At 37.6% G+C, this 21,270-nt stretch overlaps 2 protein-coding genes across 2 annotated transcripts in view; both read left to right on the top strand.

The window, feature by feature from the left end:
- Positions 1 to 1,610: 1,610 nt before the first annotated feature.
- On the top strand, positions 1,611 to 1,997 carry hcrt (hypocretin (orexin) neuropeptide precursor). The gene has a single exon (XM_060892560.1). It carries the CDS (start codon positions 1,649 to 1,651, stop codon positions 1,991 to 1,993), a length of 345 nt encoding a protein of 114 aa, XP_060748543.1. The 5' UTR covers positions 1,611 to 1,648; the 3' UTR covers positions 1,994 to 1,997.
- Positions 1,998 to 4,775: 2,778 nt separating this feature from the next.
- Positions 4,776 to 21,270, top strand: part of kcnh4a (potassium voltage-gated channel, subfamily H (eag-related), member 4a) — a 47,681-nt gene continuing 31,186 nt past the window's right edge. Inside the window, exon 1 of the mRNA XM_060892369.1 lies at positions 4,776 to 4,851. Within this exon, the coding sequence (XP_060748352.1) occupies positions 4,776 to 4,851 (76 nt within the window). The remainder of the gene's footprint in view (positions 4,852 to 21,270) is intronic.

Raw genomic sequence — 21,270 nt, 5'->3', positions numbered from 1 at the left:
AAAATGAATGACATAAATGACATAAAATAAAATACAAATGTTGGTCCTGGTGTGTTGTGAGTTGCTTGGTTGTGAAATTGATTGTGTTGATAGTGCAGTGATAAACAACTAAAAAAATTAAAGCACCTATTTAAGTCAATAGCTCTTACTCAAGATATTTCTTTGAAAATATTGACTGTTGGACAGAAAACCTGAATATTGATTCATAGCTTCTGATTTATTTGTGGGCCTCTAGGTATGTTTCTGTAATAAAACCACCACAATGTTAATATCACGTTCGGTTACAAATTGAAAAGATATACGATTTTAAGTAACATGTTTTGCCATTTATTATAAAAGTTTCATATTTAGCCCAAAGGAATTCTGAAAAAAAAAAGATGTTAATAAAGATTAATTGTAATATAAGCAGGTTAAAGTAAACATATACAAACATTAGTACACTGAAAAGTACACTATACAGTCAAAAGGGAAGGCTTTACATTTACGGCATTTAGCAGACTCCCTTATCCAGAGTGACTTACAATTTATTTCAATTTACACAACTGAGCAATTGAGGGTTAAGGGCCTTGCTCAGGGGCCCAGCAGTGGCAGCTTGGTTAGTGGTCCGACACCTTAACCACTAGGCTAACACATCAGCATAGCTTTCACTATATGATGGAGCATAGCTCTGGGGATTTGTGTTCATTCAGCTGCAAGTGCATTAGTGCATTAGACATTGATGCTTGGATGTTGAGGAGGTCTGGGGTTCAGTCCGTGTTCCAGTTCATCCCAAAGGGGTTTAATGGGGTTGAGTCAGGGCTCAGTAAAGGACACTCGAGTTTTTCTTGATTCATGTCAAGTCTGTTAGTTCCCATGAAAGAAATTGTACAACACACAAAGACAACAAAGACATTCTAGACAAATGTGTGCTTCTAACTTTGTGGTAACAGTTTGAGAAAGGTAACATTGTCTGCTGTATAGTCTGGTCTTTATCAGCAATCAGGTCTGAGCTGAACTCAGAGTTTATGATGACCCGTTAGTTCCTCAGGAGCTCTTGGCTGCACTATTTTAAACCATTGTAGAAAGGACACTATTTACATTTACACTATTTACTATAGAGTGTCACCCAAATGAGGATAAGGTTCCCTTCTGAGCCTGGTTCCTCTCACGTTTCTTCCTCATGTCCTGTCAGGGAGTTTTTCCTTACCGCCAGCTTGCTCATTAGGGATATATATATATATATTTATATATATATATATATATATATATATATATATATATATATATATATATATATATATATAGTATTTTAAATATTAAATTAATATATTTTTTAATTAATTTTAAACTCTCGTATATTATTCATTCATTTATTTTTATCCTTACTTTTTCTTCTTTTTGTTTTATTATTATTATTATTAATATTATTATTATTATATTTTTATTTAATTTTTCCCCCTTTTTTTCTGTAAAGCTGCTTTGAGACAACAGCAATTGTTAAATAAATAAATTGAGTCGAATCTAAACCAACATTGTGATTGTCAGGTGTCCACAACATTAAAAGCTTCAGGTTTTAAACTAAAAATGTTTTTATTTTTTTTTAACATTTTTTTTACTTTTCTCTCCCTCACCCGAGCAGAAGGTGCAGCTCGTGCTCTTCCTCGCGCTGATGATCCAGTTGTCCTGTGACACAGAAGCGATGACGAGCTGCTGCACGCTGAAGCCGCACCGGTGCACGCTGTACGAGCTGCTGTGTCGCGCGAGACACCGGGGGGACGACCCCACGGACCCGGACGGGAAACTCAGCCGTCTGAGCAGCGACGCCGCCGCCGGGATCCTCACACTCGGCAAACGGAAAGCGACCGAAACCCGGTACCAGGACCGACTGCAGCATTTCCTGCACAGCTCGCGCAATCAAGCAGCAGGCATCCTTACTATGGGCAAGAGACTGGAGCTCCAAACTGCACCGATACACCAGATTCAGCCTGTAATCACAAACTCATACAGACAATAATTAGTACAAATTTTATTATTAACCTAATTCATTAAGACCAGTGACAGCTGTTGTGATGTTGTGAATATTTCTGTATACGAATTTAATGTATTTTAACGCACCTCCTTTATTATTTATTATAGTCAAATGTATTAATTTGAATATAAATAAAATAATCGACTGTGTATGTTGTTAAGGATTCGTCGTTATTTCTGTGTAACGCAACAAGAGGCCACAAGGTGGCAGAGTTGTATCATATTGTATAGGAATAAAGTAACGAATCAAGCATTAATCATTGCTCCACTTCATGCACCACATTTATAACTTTTAATCATTTGTGATTACATTACAGCACAGAAACACGATATGTCCAAAAGTTTGTGACCCCCCTCTAGAGGAAACACCTTTACAGAATGGTGATGGGGCTCCATATTATGGACCTGCAGGTTCACAAGCACATCGTGCTCAGGTGTTCACATACTTATAGGAACAGTTATGAACATCACCATTCACTCACTTTCCTCTCTCGACGTTAATGAAACAAAATATGTAGAATGTCTCATTTACATTTCTGGCATTTAACAGACACACTTATCCAGAGTAACTTACATTTTTATTTCAATTTATACAACTGAGGATTAAGGGCCTTGCTCAGGGGCCCAGCTTAGTGAACTTGGGATTCAAACTCATGACCTTCCGATCAGTAATCCAACACCTTAACCACTAGGATAACGCATCCAATTACTACGTTAAGCTTCACCAAATCAATGATTACACATATTCACATTTTTTTTATTATTATCTGCTCATTACATCTGATTATTAATCTTAAGCTTGGATGATGTGGAAGCGTCCACCATAGAGGATGCTGTGAATGAGCGGTTACTATAGAAACAATATGGTATGAGAAGGAGCGCATTAATATTAACCAATGATTTGAATTATGGCCGGCACTAGTGTCAGAGCTGCTGTTAAATCAGTGTGAAGGATTCAAAAGTGCTGTGTTGATCTCACCTGAGCTCTATGGTCTAAGTAAAAAAAGATAAGAAGATAAATTTGACCACATGTATTGGCAGTTTAATGAGTTTGTCCTAAAACATATCCCATTTTTAGCCAGAATGCAAAACTGTCTCTCTTTTTCTTTTATCTTCTAAGTCAGTGTGCTAAGTCAAGTGAATTAGTGCACTCACACTCACTCACTCACTCATCTTCTACCGCTTATCCGAACTACCTCGGGTACCTCAGGCGTCATTGGGCATCAAGGCAGGATACACCCTGGACGGAGTGCCAACCCCCACACACACACACACTCTCATTCACTCACGCAATCACACACTACGGACAATTTTTCCAGAGATGCCAATCAACCTACCATGCATGTCTTTGGACCAGGGGAGGAAACCGGAGTACCCGGAGGAAACCCCCAAGGCACGGGGAGAACATGCAAACTCCACACACACAAGGAGGAGGCGGGAATCGAACCCCCAACCCTGGAGATTTGAGGCAAACATGCTAACCACTAAGCCACCGTGTCCCCCTTGCACTCTTACTGGTGAAGTAAAATTAAGACATAGGGGTTATTATTTTATTATTCCTGCTTGCTGGTAAAATCACATAGGATGATATTAAGTAACAGCCTGAAGCAGACAAACCACCTGATTATGTTTGTTTATTATTAATGCAGACACTCCAAAAATAGTAAAAATCAAACTTTAGTAACAGCTTAAGCTATTATAATTGCTGCCGATTCTCTGTTGTCTGTCTATTCTTTGTCCAGTTGTCAACTTGCATTGTCTCATTTCATTATACCCTTTTGTGAGATGCACCTATTAAGTAATAAGGTGGAGGCGGGAATCGAACCCCCAACCCTGGAGGTGTGAGGCGAACGTGCTAACCACTAAGCCACCGTGCCCCCTTGAATTAGTGCAGTGATTTAAAAAGAAATAAGATCATTCGCAGTAAGTGAATTTGATATTAGAAGATCGATGAGGGAATAAAGGAAGGGAGCGTAGAAATAAACAGAGCCTGTCGACTGGGTGGCGGAGAAACAGAGACGGAGACTAAGAGAATGTGATAGCTTGAGTATGTGAGAGAACAAGTGAGGGGGAGGCGAGAGGAGAGAGAGAGAGAGAGAGAGAGAGAGAGAGAGAGAGAAATAGAGACTGCTAGAAAAAGGTACCAGTGTGTAACGAGATGCTGAACATTGGAGAGATGCTGACTGGACACCTGCTGCCGGAGAACTAAAAGATGCTTTAAAACCAAGCTGACTAAAGAAAATGAAGAGAAATCTTTTTCAACTTGTAGGCAGAAGAGTGAATATAAAGATAAAGGAGCTTTAAGAGGAGCTTTGCACAGCGAGCGGTAAAGTGTTGTATGAGGTACTGTATGAGGGAAAAGTGTAAAAGACATCAATCTTGAAAAAAAGGGAAATAGGTTGAAGAGAAGTAATTAAAAAAAAATTATTTATATATTTTCTGCAATTCTCTAAAATGTGTGTACTTTTCATGATTATGGCATGGAGCAGTGATCATTTCCAATTGATAATAATTAGGACAGATACATGGATGACTGAAATGGTAAAAAAAGATCAGTGAGCATCATCGAAGAACAAACTGAATCAACCGGTGACTCGGATGAAGTGCGCTGATCCATCTATCCGGACACCTCGAAGGAAGGATCATCCTTTTAAAAGCCTCTGTCTCTTACATTATCCATCTCTCAATTTGCATTCTCCGTAACTCTTCTGTCTTCTTCACTAAATCGTTTTTGGGATGGAGTGATTTCCAGACGGTGGACAACAGTCATGCCTATAATGAAGGGGCTCCTGGCCCCCCAGAATACTTTCCTGGACACCATCGCCAAGCACTTTGACGGCACTCGTGAGTACCAATCTAATCTCTTTGCATATATTCAGACTGACCTATGACCTTTAGCATCTTGTTAGGAAAGCGAATTAAAAATGGCTTTAAACCTATTGACCGGGTGAAGCTTGAGGGACGTAACAAAGAGAGGAGAAGCTTGTTGTTGTTGTTGTTGTTGTTGTTGATTTTAAGAGCCTTACAAACAGCTAGCGGTTTGTTCTAACAAAAGGTTCTACACAAAGTGCCTTCGTTTCAGATCCTATTTAGGAAACAAGGAACACTTTAATATCCAAAGAACCCAAAATGATTACACACATCAGCAATAAACTAACACAAAAATGTATGTTTTTCTTCAAATAAAAAAAAAATACCCAATTCAGAATCAGAAAATATATATTTTCTTTTATAAAGAAATATGTTTTTTTTATTTTTTTCTGCATGGAATCTGTTCTCAGACCAAATGAATTAAATATTAATAAATGATACTTTTATATAGAGAGAGTTTGATTTCTGGGATTTTTGTGTTAGCAGAAATTTGTTTTGGTTATTGTTTGTTATATGTTTAAAAAGGCTACATGCATTTTACTGTACAAACAGTAGACATTCATATTTACTGTACAATGATAAAGACCTTTAAAAAAATTAATGTAATTAGTGTAATTTTCCTTCATGATTTATTCAACAAGGATCTTTTGCATTCAGCCAATATGAAATCTTTTTTCTTTTTTTTTTTTCTTTTTTTATTCTCTATCTGTCCGGGCAAAATGTAAAACAACGACTCCAATCCCAAAATGTGGTCGCTTTAAAGCTCTCAAGCTCATGAATATTTTATTTCAATTAGCTCTATTTTGTCCCTTTCTACTCTCTGGGCACCAATAAAACTGAGACATTAGACACTGAGACAACTGAGACTCTTGTTTTTCAGTATTGTAGAATTAACAAGACAAAAAATAAAAAAAACATTAAGTCTAGAACTAAGTGAATAATAAAGGGAAAGGGTTGCCAGGAAGAACTAAAAAAAAATTAAAAACAATATTCTTAAAAGAACATTTTTCTGGTCTAAAGAACCATTTTCACTGCAATGTGCAATGGAGATGTTCTAAGAAAATGTTAAAGGTTCCTCATAGAACCGTACAGTCTGACAAAGGAGCATTTAAGAACATGATAAGACACCCAGAAAAAGAAAAAACTAGTCTTTACAGACATACAGGAAACATCATGCCTCATGCCAAATCATGCCTCCTGCTGTGCTACACATCAGCTGGGGATCCATCTGGCCGAGGGTAGAACGTCTCTGTTAGTCGGATTAATTAGCGGGCGTAGACGATAAATCATTTTTTCAGAATCAGGAAAACACTGGTGAAAAAAATTGGTGCAAAGCTGCTATGTCATTTTCCCTGCTAGAACATAGTGTTCTCTTTCTTTAAACAAAGAAAATAAACAATAATAAAGATGCTAGCATGACTTGATATGAGCTTTGCAGCCTGATCATGTTTTAGCCCAGTGGTTACTATGACTATGAGACAGAAGGTTGTGAGTTTAAATCCCATGTTGTTCACCAAGCTGCCACTGCTGGGCCCCTGATGAAGGCCCTTAACCCTCAATTGCTCAGTTGTATGAGATAAAAATATTAGTTGCTCTGGATAAGGACCTTCGCTGAATGCTATAAATATAACACCACAGTTTAAAGCTGAACTGTTGTTTCTTCAGAGTTTCCTAGAGTCAGAATCTGTGTTTTGGCTCAAGTGGTTAAGTCGCTTTGTTGTTGATTGGAGGGTCTCGGTTCAAGTTCAGCACTGACAAGCTGCCACTGTTGGGCCCTTGAGCAGGGCTCTTAACCCTCTCTGCGCCAGTGATGCTGTTTCATAGCTGACCCTGTGCTCTGACCTCAACCTCTGAAGTTACGATATGTGAAGAAAGAATTTTGCTGTCCTTTAATGTATATGTGACAAAGTAAGGGCTTTTATTTAGTATATCTAGGTAACAAATTGCCCCTAAAAAGATTTGAAGATATTTTATTCATTTTAATTTTATAGTTTGTCACTTTTGGGAAAACAAATCTTGAAGCTGTACACGTCTTGTGTTTATTTTGTGATTAAATGCTCTCTTAGAGTGTATGTCCTGCCAATGAGAGGGGTATTAATGCACAATAGCAGCTTGATCATTGGTTCACTGTAAAACACTTCACTGTTCTCTATGTTTGAATACTATACTTGAATGTAGTAATACACAGTATTATTCAATATCTGCTTCGAAATGCATGAAAATACGGAATCAAATCACACCTGTCAATCTCATGACCATGACAAGGTACTGGGTGGCACACTGGCGCTTTTATATATCCAGTAGGATAATTAATTATTTTATGATTTGTCTCTGTGATGTAGCTATCGAAACCTTATCAAACCTTAAACCGTCATCTTCTGCTTGTGACTCTCATTTATACTGTAGCTGTGTCATTGTTTTAACAGATTAACTAAGATATATTTCACATTGTTGAATAAGACGGGAGAAAAGAACACACATTTAAAATCTACGATAAAAGTATGTCAACGTTAACAGATGAGCCTGACATGTCGTGGTTCACCAAACTTTTGCCACAGTGTTGGAGGCAAATGATTGTCCACTGAATATCTCTGTGTGCTGTAGTGTTCTGTTTCCCTTCACTGGAACTAAGAGGCTCAATCACTGTCCCAGCATGACAATGTACCTGTGCACAAAGCACAGAGCTCCATGAAGACATGATTGATTTGTGATTGTTGGAGTAGAAGAGCTTGAGTGTCCTGTACAGATCCCTGACTCAACCCCACTGAACACTTTTGAGATAAACCAGAGCACCGACCGAACCCCAGACCTTCTCACCTAACATCAGTACCTTGTAACAGTAATGCTCTTGTAGCCGAATGAAACAAATTCCCACAGACATGCTTAAAGCCCGGTGGTGAAGGTGTTGGACTACGAACCCATATCCACCATGCTGCCACTGCTGGGCCCCTGAGCAAGGCCCTTTAACCCTCACTTGCACAGTTTAATAAAAATGAGATAAAACGTGAGTTGCTTTCGATAAGGACGTCTGCCAAATGTTGTAAATAGTGGGATTTAGAGTTGAAAATAGAGGAACAAATCCATATTAAAGGGGTGGTAAAACACGATTTCACTTTTCTAACTTTAGCTAGCCCCTCCTTGAACCGCCACCTTATTGTGGTGGAGGGGTTTGCGTGCCTGAATGATCCTAGGAGCTATGTTGTCAGGGGCTTTCTGCCCCTGGTAGGGTCTCCCAAGGCAAACAGTTCCTGGGTGACGGGCCAGACAAAGAGCGGTTCAATACCCCTTATGAAGAAAAATACAGCAAGGTCCGTGACGTCGCCCGGTATGGCGCAACCGGGGCCCCACCCTGGAGCCAGGCCCGGGGCTGGGGCTCGCATGCGAGCGCCTGGTGGCCGGGTCTTACCCCACGGGGCCCGGCTGGGCTCAGCCCGAAGGAGCGACGTGAGACCTAGGACACGCTGGAGGGACTATGTCTCTCGGCTGGCCTGGGAACGCCTCGGTATTCCCCCGGAGGAGCTGGAGGAAGTGTCTGGGGAGAGGGAAGTCTGGGTGTCCCTGCTCAGACTGCTGCCCCCGCGACCCGGCCCCGGATAAGCGGTAGAAGATGGATGAATGGATGGATGAACTTTAGCTAGTGTGTAATGTTCCTGTTTGAGCATAAACAACATCTGCAAAGTCAAAGGGAGATATTTGCTTTTAAAGTAATCCATTTCTAAGGACTACAGCAAACAGCCGGTAAGGACTACACGACATTCCTCCTGCGTTGCTGACGTCACTAACCCAATATTTACATAAACCCCTCCTCCGTGAATATTAAATAGGGGGGCATGACCATTTTATATTGCTGTGGAGAAGAGTTGTTGTGGTATAGTTAGTAGGCTGGAGTGTCGTTGAAGCGATGCCGACGAAACGCTGTTATTTTCATCCGGATTGCAGGTCCACTTTGTTCAGCCTTCCTAGGGACGGGGAAGTTAGGGGTCAATGGTTAAAATTTATTTTTAACTCGGTCCCTCCTAATTATTACCCAAATCTCGCTCTCTGTTCACGAGTTCAATGCAGGATTCGCCCAACGGCTTGTCCTGACAGATGGAGCAGTTCCAACTTTAAAAACAGAAGCTGTTTACGGGCCACAACCTGTAAGTATGATTTATTATATTCATTGTTTCTAATACCACCAAAGCACAGACTACTGGTGAAGGTAAGGGGCGTGACGTTTCCTAAAAAACGTGCAGTAGGCGGTTAGCGAATCACAACACACTGGGCCAGCTAACCAATCAAATCCCATTGCTATTTTTGAGGGACTGGCTTCATAGAACCCGGAAAACTATCAGACCGTTTTACAAGGAGGGACAGAGCAGTGTAGAATAAAGGGAAAATATATGAAAAATAATGCATTATTTTAAAAAAAGAAGCATGAACACATGTTACAGTGCACCCCACAAACACAATCAAGCCTTCGAAAAAACGTGTTTTACCTCCCCTTTAATGTCATGCCTTTTGGTATATGTTCAACATGCACATATAGATGTCACAGTCTGGTATCCACATATTTTTGGTCATACAGTGGACAGTAAATAAGCTATGAACAGTCTCTCTCTCTCTCTCTCTCTCTCTCTCTCTCTCTCTCTCTCTCACACACACACTCTCGAACTTAATAAGACTTCATAATAATAACTTGTGATGTTACCAAGAAACTCCAAATGGTTCCTTGTGAAAACAGACCTAAGAAAACGATGAAACTTTCTCTCCTTCTGCATAGATTTCGAAATAAAATTCCTAAAAAGCCCACATCTTCTGAATTATGATCATCTTTTAATGAACACAGAGCGGTTTTGAGCAGTTCTCTGCAGCAGTATAATATGAAATTATTAAATATTCTACTTTCTGTGCTGTCTCTGTAGAAGGATTCTACAAAGTAACCTCAAAGATTACTTTAGATGTGCAATATGAATATAAAAAGGGATGCCGGTTTGAAACATCTATGGTAAACACACCAGTGCTTTAACTGCTAATATGCTCTAGCATGAAAGCTTGGTTAGCATTTCTGATGTGCCAAACCTTTCCTTTTCTTTTTCCTTTCACTGTAAATTCTATCTTATATCACTTTGTCTCATGATATGTATGATATGTATGTATGAGAGAGAGAGAGAGAGAGAGAGAGAGAGAGAGAGCTCATTAGCACTGTGCACATGTGGTATACAAGTTAGCAATATTATACAAACCCCCTTGTCTTCTAATGAGCCTAGGGAGATTTTAAAGCAATTAAGTCTTGTCACTTTATTAATCTCATACCAATTAGGCCTTTTCTAAGCTAATGGCACTTCAACTAAATAGGTGAATTCTCTAAAGTAGTTTAGATGTGTAATAAAAATCTATCAAGCACCTTTTATCTATCGAGCACCATTGGAAACCCATTGAAATGAAAGATTTTAGAACAGAAATATCTAGTTTACGCTCCAGTTGCAAGGTTGGCTTAATGATATTAAGTAAGAAATGAAACACTTGTAGTTAGAGAAAAGAAAAGATCACGTTTGATGAGGTAGATGATCATTTATCATTATTTTATATTTGTTGGCTATTGAATGCCAAATTTTTGTTAACAGTTTATAGTAGTGTAGTTGGATATCCATGAAACAAGCTCCTGTTTTTAGTTTATAGACAGACAGACAGACAGATAGATAGATAATATTTTATACATGCAGAGTAAAAAGTAGTTCTTTTTTAGCAATAAAAAAACCTCACACTTCATACTTTGTTTAGTTATTTACTGCATTATTCAATTCAATTCAATGTTATTTGTATAGCGCTTTATACAACAATCATTGTCTCAAAGCAGCTTTACAGAACATAAGAAATATTTATCTCCAATGAACAAGCCTGAGGTGACTGATGTGACTGCGGTGAGGAAATACTCCCTTAGATGGAAGAGGAAGGAACCTTGAGAGGGTGTGATTTATATATTATTATAAACACCGGAGAGTGTTATTATGAATAATGTCCTTTCTATAGTCCTAGTCAGAATTTTTTTATTAAATGAAATAATAAATCCAGTTACCATGAAACCCTCCTTGATAATAATGTAGCTGTTATGATGATAATGATGTATAAAATTTACTCCTATCAATACACAGATGCTTCAGGGGGAAGCGTTTCTCTGTTCCACAGCATGAAATTCTCTTAACCTGTCCAGCGTGGGTGTATTTGTGCTCCTGACCTCCACCATGAAGTACAGGCAGCTAGTTTCAGAAAGAAAATGTGTTAAATATTAAAATATCTCAAGCACATATTCGCATCTAGAATAGATCTTGGGTTTCTATGTACTGAACCTTTTGATAATCATCATGCAAGAAATAATGATTGACCGAGATCTAATTATTGCTTTTAAATAAATGAAATAATAAATGAAAGTTAAACGAAGTAACTAAGAAGTGTGTTTGTTATAATGGATGATTACAGTAAAATCTAATTTTGGACATTTTCACCTCGACAATCAGTTTAATGGAAATAAAGCAGTCGAGATCGATGCTGACTGAAGAGAAGACTTTAAGAACTTTAACAAAAATATTAAATGAACAGGAATTACAAACCTTTTTTTTTTCACACAGTCCTTCCACTTTACACAGGCTCAAAATCAATTGGACAAAATAACATAATTATAAAAATGAACTAATATCATAATTATTTTTGTTTGTACCTGCACATGATATTTCACATGGCAAGTTGAGTCTATTTCTTAAAATATGTACAAGCTAGTAACCTAATTTAAACCATAAATGTGACCCTGACCAGGCAGTTACTAAGGAAATAAGAGTGAATGGTGTCTTTTTGGTGAATTTGCTGCTTTAGTTTGCCAAAAAAATCTGCTGTATTGCTTCTTTATGATACTATTATTATATTATTATATATAATAGTATTACTGCTATTAATAGCCTGTAATAGTACTCTAGCTAGGAGTTTGTGTTCACGCTGTTCTGTTTCCGAATATGCCGCGTCAGTTAACATTTTATTCTTCCTTTGTATGTTTTTGTATTTTTGTGTCTATTCTTGTTTACTTTTGCTTGATTTTTTTTTAAATTATAGGATTGATTTTTTTAGTAGACTCATTTGTTGTTTTTGTATCACAAATTTTTTTTGTTTGTTTCATTTTATTTGTTTATATTATTACTATTGTGTATAGAGTTTATCCTGTATTTGCTATAATTGTGTTTTTTTTGTTTTTGTTTGTTTGGTTAACTGAGCCTGAAAATACCAGACAAAACCTATTAGATTGTTCTACACCATGATGTGTATCTTTGTTGTTTTCTGACCACACATTCGCTCTGACATGAAGTTTAATCCTTTGTATTAATTTACACCTGTGATACACACTGAATCACTGCTGTGTATAAGACTAAGTTTGTCCAGCCGGTGCTACTGAACAGAATAAAAATAAAACTGACAAAACTGAACTTCAGACTGCAGCATTTGTCAGTGTGTGGTCTTCAGTGTGGTGTGTAGTATTTTCATCCTGCTGCAATATATAGAGTTTTCATCATCATGTAAACTAGTTTGCTGTCTGTACGCCATTAACATGTGAATGTAGTACTGTAGAACTGTGCATTGTTTTCCAGTCACGACTTGGGTTTTTGTACTTTAGTCATGCTTGGATGAGTGGCTGTGTGTGGGTGCTTGTAAGTGTGTGTGTCATTTGTGTGTGTGTGTGTGTGTAATTTGCATTTTGGATTTGTAGAAAGAAACCAATGTCCAAAAACTTGCAGTAGAACTGATCAGTGCAGCAAGGTCTGTTCCACAGGGAACGTCGTCCTCACTCGATTTTGTCCTACCAGCTCCTTCATCTGACCTTCTTCACAGCAGCCAGATTTGTGACTCATGTGGGTCAGTGGGTTTGATATAAACGCTGTCTGAGTCACAGAAATAAAATCAGCGATTGAGGAAGTTCGCAGAATATTCGAGCGTCATCGGGTTTATTGAAGTTGACGCCAATTACAGGCTTTAACATAGTGGAAAAGTTGAAAGGGATTGACCTTTAGTGTGACTGGGCCCTGCTGGTTCTTGTACAGTTCAATTATTTTTGTTATTTTCTTACAGAAGGAAAAGTAGATGCACTGACATAATCCATCCACACATAGAGGTTTTTTCAGCAGAATACAATTAAAAGTTTGAATCTCGTAATTTTAATATAAGAAATATGGGATAAATAATTAAATAGATAAACAGATAAACAAACACACAAACAAACAAATAAATAAACAACTAAATAAATAAATACAAAAATAAATAAAAACAGCTAAGCAAATAAATAAATAAATACAAAAACAACTAAGCAAACAAATAAATAAATAAAAATATCACAAATTCTATCTGGTAGACATTTTGTACTAATTTTATGCTTGAAATGATCCTCTTCTATTAGCGTATAATGTTCCTTCTTTCTGGAAATAAATGTCTTGCATAATCTCAATTATTTGTGAATCAAATTTGAATCCAATTTCCAGGATCAGAACAATAACCAGAAACAGGCTTAACATCTTAAAATCTTTTTTTAATAAGCGCATAACTCAGCATTATACAAGACCTTGGCATTTGTTTATAAAACGGAGAACAGCTCCGGCATGATCGTGTGGTTTATTATCTTACATACTCCAGTAATTCAGTGAAAAATGTGCAACACTGGAAACCTGATTGTAAATAATAGTAAAACATTATAATAACAGTAACATGAATAATCCTGCACTAATACTTATGAAATATGGATTAATAATGTGTTAAGGAATGAACTAATCACAAACTAACAAAGAGCGCACTTTAACTACGGGTCTTATGAATTCATGCGTCATTAACGACCACCTTATGTACACTTTAGTACTTGTTTGTTAGTCAATGTCTTAATTAACACATAGGACTAAATTCAATCAAACATTGAATTGAATTGCGGTTTTAACAACGGTCATTGTCTCAAAGCAGCTTTACAGAACATAAATATAATACAAAAAGTTAAAGATTAATATTAGACTTATATTTAAATATGTTTGTATTTATCCCTAATGAACAAGTTTGAGGTGAGTCATGTGACTGTGGTAAGGAAAAAACCTTGAGGAACCAGACCCAAAAGTGAACCTCATCCTCATTTGGGTGACACTGGAGGGTGTGATTATAAACTGTTATAAACACTGGAGTGTCTTATTATAAATAATGTCCTTTCTATAGTCATACAGGAACAGATACAGATACAAAAACATGCTCTATTAGAATGAATATGAAATAATCGTTTAAAAATAGTCGTTTATATATTATAATTTGCCGTATGCAGAACAGCTGCGTACACACACATCACTGGATGGAGCTGGATTACTTTCATCATTTACACTGATTTCTCCATCTCAACCAATTTCTTGTGTCTTTCTCCAGTCGTTGCTCTTCAACTCTCTTCACTGTAGAACTAGTACACGCTCTGGGTGGCTCAGGGGTTAGTTGATGTATTAATTAACACGTCCGTCTAAACTACAGTACATCAACATTCTCTATGATGAAGAGAAAGAATCTGAATTAAACCTGTATTATTTCAAATTGTTTATATAATTTTCCATGTGCAGAACAGCTGCGTACACAAACATGACTGGAGGGCTCAGGATGGATTCTTTCATATTAAGTGTAATTAATTTATTTAAGTCAATTACTGCTTTTAAATGTTAATAGATCATATTGTACAGTATGCTAAGTGAGTAAAAGTGACTATTGATTTCACTCACTTCACATTTGTGAGTAAATGTACTCGTGCTATAACGTGATCTGAAGAGAAAGAAACCGAGCACGACGTATCAACAATCTGAAATGAATTCACAATCTTTCTCACAGATCATGTTTGAGTTTAGCCCGTCGTGTTAATTATTACAATGACTAACAAACAGGCACTAACATGTACTTAAGAGGGTCGTTATTGATGCCATCAAAGACTCATGTCCTACTTAAAGTGAGCTTTTCATTAGTCCATGATTAGTATATGCCTTAATGAACTCTCATATTACAGTAAGAATGAATTCAGATATTAGAGCATATTATAGCATATTATAGAGCATATTATATTATTTTATTAAATAATGCTTCGGTTATATAATCACAATTCATTATGTTAGGAATAAAACACCTGGGAATATGCTGGTTAAGGAAAATACTGACAGAGACAGAACCAGGCTACAATGAAGGTGATTATTTTCATTAACCATCTGTACACTTTAATTCACTGACTTTTCATTCATTATATACATTTCACTATAAATAGCCGTTCCAGTTCTCTCCAGCTTCTTGTTTCTCCTCTCCCTTGTTACTATAGAAACGATAACGTATAATAAGTTAGGCAGTAATATAAACCTGTGACTTTCTGCAGGAGGAACTGCTGTCAAAGCTGCTTGTATAGAAAATAAATCAACACCTTCTGACCAGGTCTGGATGTCCGGTTTCTGTGCTTGTACGATGTGTCCGTCTTTGCCTGCAGGTCTGGGAGTTTATAATGAGCTAACTTGTGACTGGAAAAAAAACAACACCTCACTCACAAGAAGCCTTCAGGCTGAGAAACTCATCCAAACCCCAGATGTTCGTTGTAGTCAGATTTTTAGCTTGAACAGAAAAAAAATGCTACAACAGAATCATTTCTAATGCAAAACATTTCCAAATTGTTAGAAATGTAGAGAAAGTTTGATTATAGGAGGAACAGGTTAAGGAACTGGTGCAGGTACCTAAGAGCATCAGTGGATTTAAAGCAGCACATTCGAGAAACTACATGCTGCTAGATCACCCAAGCTGTCATCTGTCCTCATCCTCCTCAACCTTTCAGCAGCACTTGATATGGTGTCTACCACAAGATTCTCTTGTCCACCCTCAGGAGTCTTGGGATTTGTGCTTCAGCGTGGGAATGGTTTGCTTCCTACCTGGAAGGATGCTCATATCAGTTAACATGGAGGGGAGTGACATCTGTCCCACAGGGCTCAGTACTTGGTCCTCTTCTTTTTGGTCCTGTATACTCACTCTCCTGGTAAAGGTTTTCCTCACATAAGTTCTCTTGCCACTGCTATGCCAATAATACACAAGTTATCTTCTCTTTCCCACCATCAGTTACCACAGCTTCTGATTGGATCTCAGCATTTCTGTCAGACATATCATCGTGGATGACAGCTTATCAGTTGAAGTCCAATCCTAGCAAAACTGAACTGCTGATCATCCCAGGTGATTCATCCCCAGATCATGATCTTGCAATATCCCTGCTTAATGATCTGATATCACCTTCAGTCACAGCTCGCAACCTTGGGGTAACCATGGACAATCAACTGTCTTTTTCCTCTCATGTTGCTAATGTGACAGGCTAATGTGACAAAATTACAAAGATCCGGCCATTTTTGTCCACACAGGCTGCTCAGGTACTTGTTCGGTCTCTTGTCATCTCAAGACTGGACTACTGTAACTCACTGCTGTCAGGTCTACTCTATGAACGCAATTCCTCTTCTGCAAATGATCCAAAATGTAGCTGCACGCCATTTTTCAACCTGCCGAAGTTCTCACATACAGTCGCATCCCGCTGCTGCGGTCCCTTCACTGGCTTCCGTTCGCTGCACGCATTAGATTCAAAACACTGATGCTTGCCTACAAAGCCAAAAATGGACCAGCTCCTTCTTACCTCAAAGCCCTCATCACACCTCACACTGCACCTCACACCCTCAGACCTACCGGCACTGCTCGACTGTTCCCACCATCTCTCAGGGTAAGAGGCAAGTATACTAAAAGACTCTTTTCTGTTCTGGCACCGAGGTGGTGGAATGAAGTTCCACATCATCTTCAAATGATGGCTGAAGACCTACTTCTTCATGAAAAACTTGAACTGGCCCTTTCTCCCATGTCTGTTGTATGTGCTTATTATTTAAAAAAAAAAAAAACTTTGAACAGTGATTTAGGCTCATGGTATATTAAGTCTATAGCCTAGTGCTATAGAGACTTAAGCACTTGTGTATGTCACTCTGGATAACAAATGCTGTAAATGTAAATATAAATGTAAGCATCAGTCCAGCCCAGTTTGATCTGCCCAGCCCAGTTTTTGTTGTTGTTGTTGTTGTTGTTGTTGTTTCAAAAAATATATAATTCTACTGATAGGATTGAACTTCATTCTGTAACTTAAAATGAGAATAAACATTAAACCAGTAGATTTCATTACTTCCTGACTTTTTGTCTTAGTTTTGTTCCAGACATTCCTCTGAGCAAGCAGTGACTCATGAACGTCTTGTACTGAGAACAACAAACAATCTGGAGGTTTATTTAGTGTTTTTTTTTTTTGTTTGTTTTTTGAATAAGCAAATGGAAACCTTATTCACAATATTCTCCTTTTTCTATTCACAGCAAAATTACCAGTTTGATTTGCACAATAGTTTACACACAATGATGTACGACTGTAGCTCAAAGTCCTTGCGTTCATCGGTTTTTACTTCGTGTGGTCTGGGTGAGTGCGTGTGTGTGTGTGTGTGTGTGTGTGTGTGTGTGTGTGTGTGTGTGTGTGTGTGTGTGTGTGCGTGTGTAAATGCAACACTGAGTCCAATAAATGAACCCGTTGATTTTTGGCTCATTGAAGATATTTTGAAGTGAGTCACAATTCTTGCTAACCATCCATCCATTTTCTGTAGTGCTCCTAATTTAGCTTAAAAATTCTTAACCACGAATCTTATCTTAAGAGTGATTCAGGACCAATTACAGAGAAACTCTGAGCAAGAAAAATACAAACACTTTTACCTCAGAGAGGAGGCGGAGTTTAACCCTGTTGCTAGGTATGACACATTCTGTTGAAGACTGTGATTGGTTGTGCAATAAAAAAAGAGCTCTATTAAAATCTGGTCTATTATAAGACTTCACTTTGTCTCTATGTTAAGATATTTGAGACTATATCGTGTAGGGATTACGTTCTTGACCGATCATATTAGAGATGTTCTAACATCTGTATGTTATAAATGTAATAAATGTAATGTAAATGTAAATGTAAACATCTCCGACACAGCGCAGAAATGTCATAGAGACAAATTATATCATTTCAGCTCTGTTTCAGAGATGTTAGTGTATCTAGTGTATCTGATGTAAATGCCATATCAGCAGTGTGTGTGTGTGTGTGTGTGTGTGTATATATATATATATATATATATATATATATATATATATATATATATATATATATATATATATATTATGAGATTTATGTATATATGAGGTATATATGATTGATGAATGAATGAGTTAAGATGCTTTGAGAATAACTCTTATCTTTACTACGATCTATTCTTTTATTTTAAGGGGATTTACAAGATTTCTAAGAATTTTCGTAGAATTATGTCACTGGGAAAAACACTTTACACTAAGAAACTTTATGTATACGGGCCCTGGAGTCTAACCCAGGAGACTCAAGGCAGGAGACACCCTGGGCATGTTGCCAACCTGTCACAGGGCTACAATCACACACACACCCTTTCACACACTACAGACAGATGTGGAGAAGTGAATCAGTCTACAACACGTGTCTTTGGATAGGAAACCGGAGAACCCGGAAGAAAACCCCTGTAGCCGCGGGAGAACATGTAAACTCTACACACACACACACACACACACACACACACACACACACACACACACACACACACACACACACACACACACACACACATACACACATACACACAGGGTGGTGCTGAGAATCAACCCCAAACCCTGAGTTACACCCCTGCTTTATTGCTGTATTTTGTTTAAAAACTATTTTTTTTAAAAAAAAAAACATTAAATATTTTAACCATTTTGTTGTTTTTCAGGTGTTTATATTTGATCATTTTATTCCTCGTGGTATTCTTTACACAAGGACATTTAATCTTTGTGATAGGAAATTCATCTGGATCTGGACATGTTTATGAACGCTTCTGGTTAAAAGTCAGGATGTGAAGTACACTTTTGAGACTTTTTTTTGTCGTATAAGTAAACACGATCTATAATATATAATGATAATTAGGGTTAATATTTGTGTAGAAATTAATTCATTAATGCAGACAAAATAAAATGTAGCCAGTTTTCCATTCATGGGTTTGTTTTGTGTCAAAGGATTTGTTTAAATGTTCTCGTGCCAATCATCAAGCTTAGATTAAATTTGGCTTTGTTTTTTGTCATGATGTTTTGTCAAGATATTACAGCAGTGTAGGTGGTTTAGAAGTGAATACATTATTTGGAGTTTTGTAGCTTGTATTTATTGGACTCATTTGACTGTTTTTGTCCCACAAACCTGTGTGTTATGTATTAGATAACCGAGTGTGAGTCATTAAAACAGAGCACAGAGGTGCGATGGATATAATAAAGGAGAAACACGTGAGGTTGAATGACTAACAAAACCTGTAGGAGTATGTGTGTGTGTGTGTGTGAATGTGTGAATGTGTGAGTGTGTGCAAGTGGTGATACGAGTGGAGAATGTACACATAACGGACTAATACATAAAACATAGGGCAAAAGGTCAGGGATCTGCCAGAGGTGACACTGAGGTCATTAAAGATTATAGATAGATAGATAGATAGATAGATAGATAGATAGATAGATAGATAGATAGATAGATAGATAGAAAGATAGACAGACAGATAGGAAGACAGATAGGAAGACAAACAGACAGACAGACAGACAGATAGACAGACAGACAGACAGACAGACAGATAGAAAGATACATAGATAGATAGATAGATAGATAGATAGATAGATAGATAGATAGACAGATAGACAGACAGACAGACAGACAGACAGATAGACAGACAGATAGACAGACAGACAGATAGATAGATAGACAGACAGACAGATAGATAGATAGATAGATAGATAGATAGATAGATAGATAGATAGATAGATAGATAGATAGATAGATAGATAGATAGATAGATAGATAGATAGATGTTAGTTTGGTTAGTTGGTTAGTACATTTTGTGTACAGAGATTTTTAATTATTTCATTCAGTTTAATTTTTTTTTTTGTTATGTGTATTATGTGTTTGTGTTTTTTGTGGGTGTGTGTTTATGTTTGTATGTGTGTGTGTGTGTGTGTGTATACCTGTGTGCATGTTCTATGCTTCCTTTGAAGTAGCGTAAATCTGTTTCATTTTTAAAGGTTCTAGACAGCACGTGTTAGCTTGGTGTCAGTAGCGCTGAGAATGACAGTATTAGAACAGTCAATGATGTCTCCAGTGTCACTTCACCACCTGTCTCACTGAATATCATTACTTATCATGATATGAAGAGAAGACGTTACTAGTGTCCAGTTGCTATGGTAATGTGAAGAAGGAAACATATGGCTGTGTTCGTGTTTCCATCGCTGAGGTTACCAGGATACAGCGATACGGCTACGGTTCGAAATAGAAAGCAGCGGAACAGGATTTAGACCAACCCACGTTTCTTTTTCTCTTTTTTTTGTTCTTTAACAATAGCATATGGGAACTCTTTTTTTCATGTGACTTTTTTTATTTGTAACAGAAAATGACAGCAGAGCTCAGAGAAATTTTGTAAGGGGTTGGATGGATTTTTAACAGCAGAAGTCCAAAAATGCTGTGCGGTAATGAGGCGTGATCTAAAAGCTGTAAGGTCACACACCTCGGGATGAAACGAGCCGAATTTAATGGAGTCAGGAGTCACCGTATGTGTGATCTTTGATCCTGTTTACTTAAATGGACACATCAAAAGTTTGAGCTAATACGGTTTCTTTTTATCACGTCACTAAGGAAAGGTTGAAGAAGAAGAAGATGAAGAAGAAGAAAAAAATGCTTCCTGATTGTTTTTTCCATGTGCCCTTGGCCTGTTAGATAAGTGCATGTGAGTCTCAAGGTGCCTGTTCCACCATGTCTCAGAAACTCCAGAAGAAGTTACTGTGCACAGAAACAATAAAAGCAACTGCCTGTCATCTTACGCCTACTCAGACCTGAGCATGAGGAGCATGAGGAACATGAGGAACTCAGATAAATACGTGGCTGTAGGACACGATGGTCTGATTCTGTATTTTTTCTAAAACCTGTCCCACAGAGAGACTAACATTCACCATCGCCACATATTACACAACCAGGCGCAGCAAAACAAGACGGATTTTAATATCGCCCACCAATCATCGGTTTAACATAACCTGAATAATGCAACAGCGAAGGAACACTGCATCAGTCAGGGTATAAAAATACATTTTTGTGTACTCAACACTCACAGAGGAACATTTCTGTCCTCTGTGTTGAACAAGGCACAGGATGAAATCATCGGTGTGTAACATTTGTTTGGAGTTCATTTTCATATGAGTCACCAAAGAAGGTTTGATCCTTAACTCTGCCTTTAACCTTAACCTTGAGACGTGGAAATGATTGCTAGT

Source organism: Tachysurus vachellii, chromosome 18 (genome assembly GCF_030014155.1).
Source record: "Tachysurus vachellii isolate PV-2020 chromosome 18, HZAU_Pvac_v1, whole genome shotgun sequence".
Classification (NCBI taxonomy): domain Eukaryota; kingdom Metazoa; phylum Chordata; class Actinopteri; order Siluriformes; family Bagridae; genus Tachysurus; species Tachysurus vachellii.
Note: the sequence above shows the minus strand (reverse complement) of the source record. Positions and strands in the feature narration are given on the sequence as shown.